Source organism: Myotis davidii, unplaced genomic scaffold, assembly GCF_000327345.1.
Source record: "Myotis davidii unplaced genomic scaffold, ASM32734v1 scaffold828, whole genome shotgun sequence".
Classification (NCBI taxonomy): domain Eukaryota; kingdom Metazoa; phylum Chordata; class Mammalia; order Chiroptera; family Vespertilionidae; genus Myotis; species Myotis davidii.
This window is the reverse complement of record NW_006299391.1, coordinates 20,569-22,472: the sequence shown is the minus strand read 5'-3', so window position 1 is coordinate 22,472 and position 1,904 is coordinate 20,569. Positions and strand designations below refer to the sequence as shown.

Genomic DNA, 1,904 nt, shown 5'->3' with positions numbered 1-1,904 from the left:
AGGGAAGGACACATTTTAAAGGGAAGTCAGAAGTTTGTGTGAACTTTCCTGATACTTAAATATTGGCAATTAATTCTTATTAAAAAAAAATACTGAGGCCCTGGTGGGTGTTGGCACCCTGCAGAGAAAGGTTGCCAGTTTGATTCTCAGTCAGGCTACATGCCTGGGTTGCGGGCTCAATCCCAATCCCCTGTAGGAGGTACCAGGGGGGCAGGGGATTGATCCATGTTTTGCTCTCACATTGATGTTTCTCTCCCTCTCCCTTCCTCTCTCTCTAAAAATCAATTAAAAAATCTGCTAAAAAGATATTGAGACCCTGGCTGGTGTGGCTCAGTTGTTTGGAGTGTCATCCCATACCAAGAGGTGGCTGGTGGGTCCAATTCCTGGTCAGGGCACATTCCCAGGTTGTGGACTTGATCCCCAGTTGGGCCACGTTCAGGAGGCAACCAATTAATGTGTCTCTCTCACATCAATGTTTCTCTCTCTCTCCCTTCCTCTCTCGAAAACCACTTTAAAAAAAAAAAAAGGTTAAAATTGCAAACTTTTTTTAAACAATTGAGGCCATCCCCCATCAAGAGAAAACAAGAACCACCCATCTGGGCTGCGGCCCCCAGGGGGTGACTTCGGTCCAGATGGTGGAGACCTGGTTGAGATACTGCGACAAAAGCCACAGCAACGAGAGGCAGAGAGGGCTCAGGCAGGGGCTGGCTCTGCCACTGGCCTGCACAGTGAGTCGGGGCACGTAACAAGGTCTTCAAAACCCCGTTTTTCTCTTGTAAAATGGGTGCTGGGAGGCACAGGAAGTGTGGCCCCTTTTAATTAGGCGTCCACCCTGTCAGCAGGTCCTGCTGCTCTGCCTTCCCCCCCGGGGCAGCGGGCTGGGCAGATGCTGCCCTGGAGGAAGAGGCCTTGCACAGACCCTCTGTCCCCTCTCCTCGTTACTTACTGCAGGGCAACCTGAACCCGCGTTGCTCCCACCGCGTCTGGCTCCTCACTGTCGAAAGCAGGGGCTTCGGATGATGCACCGAGTCTGGAAGGCACGCGGGAAAGACAGGCGTCAGAATCCCTTGCAGCGACCTGGGCTCTGTCCGGGAAGGTGTGGTCGCTCCTCAAGGAGAAAAGGTTGGCAGGTCTGCTCAGCCCCCCTGCACACCCTGCCTTCCCACCATCGCTCCTGGTCTGACTTGAAGGGGCTCCCCTTTCTCTAGTATGTGCTCCCCTAGTCTGATGCCCCTTAATGGCGACCACGAAACTAGTGCTCTCCCAAATCTGAAGCGCCCCAGCCCTAGGAGCAGCTGCCCTGCCTGCATCTTTGGCTGCTGGGGGAAAGTGGGGTCCCCGGGGCATGCCCTGCTATAGGGGACGCCCCTCCCACACATCTTGGGGGATCACAGTTCCCAGAGACCCAGATCTCAGGGACCCACCTCTGCACGGAAGCCTCATACACGCCACTGTCCCCGGCCACGGATTCATCCGACACGGCAGCCGAGACGCAGGCCACTTTGAGGCCACACCCCTGGGCCGTATTCACAGCTGGAGGAAGAGGTGGGAGAAGGGTGGCAAGGTGGAGTTCAGAACCAGGGCACTGCCTTTGCAACACACACTTGAGATCCATCCACGCTCTGTCCTAAGAGGGTCCTGACAAATTCCAACCACCTGTGAACGCGACAGCCAGTTGCCGCCTCGTTTCGGAGTGAGGAAAGGGTAGCATCTGATTCTGTGTTTGACGCCTGGGTGAAACTGCCTGGGTTCAGTTCTCAGCTCCACCACTTACTGCTTCAAGATATTGAGACACTGCCCGGCCGGCAGGCTCAGTGGTTGAGCACTGACCTGTGAACCAGGAGGTCATGTTTCGATTCCTGGTCAGGTCACGTGTCTGGGTTGTGGGCTCACTACCCAGCAGG

At 55.1% G+C, this 1,904-nt stretch overlaps 1 protein-coding gene across 1 annotated transcript in view; it reads right to left on the bottom strand.

Annotated features, from left to right (window-relative positions):
• LOC102756913 (protein KIBRA-like) overlaps window positions 1–1,904 on the bottom strand; it is a 34,503-nt gene that overhangs the window by 27,854 nt on the left and 4,745 nt on the right. Inside the window, 2 exon segments of the mRNA XM_015571268.1 lie at window positions 947–1,030; window positions 1,425–1,533. Of these exon segments, the coding sequence (XP_015426754.1) occupies window positions 947–1,030; window positions 1,425–1,533 (193 nt within the window).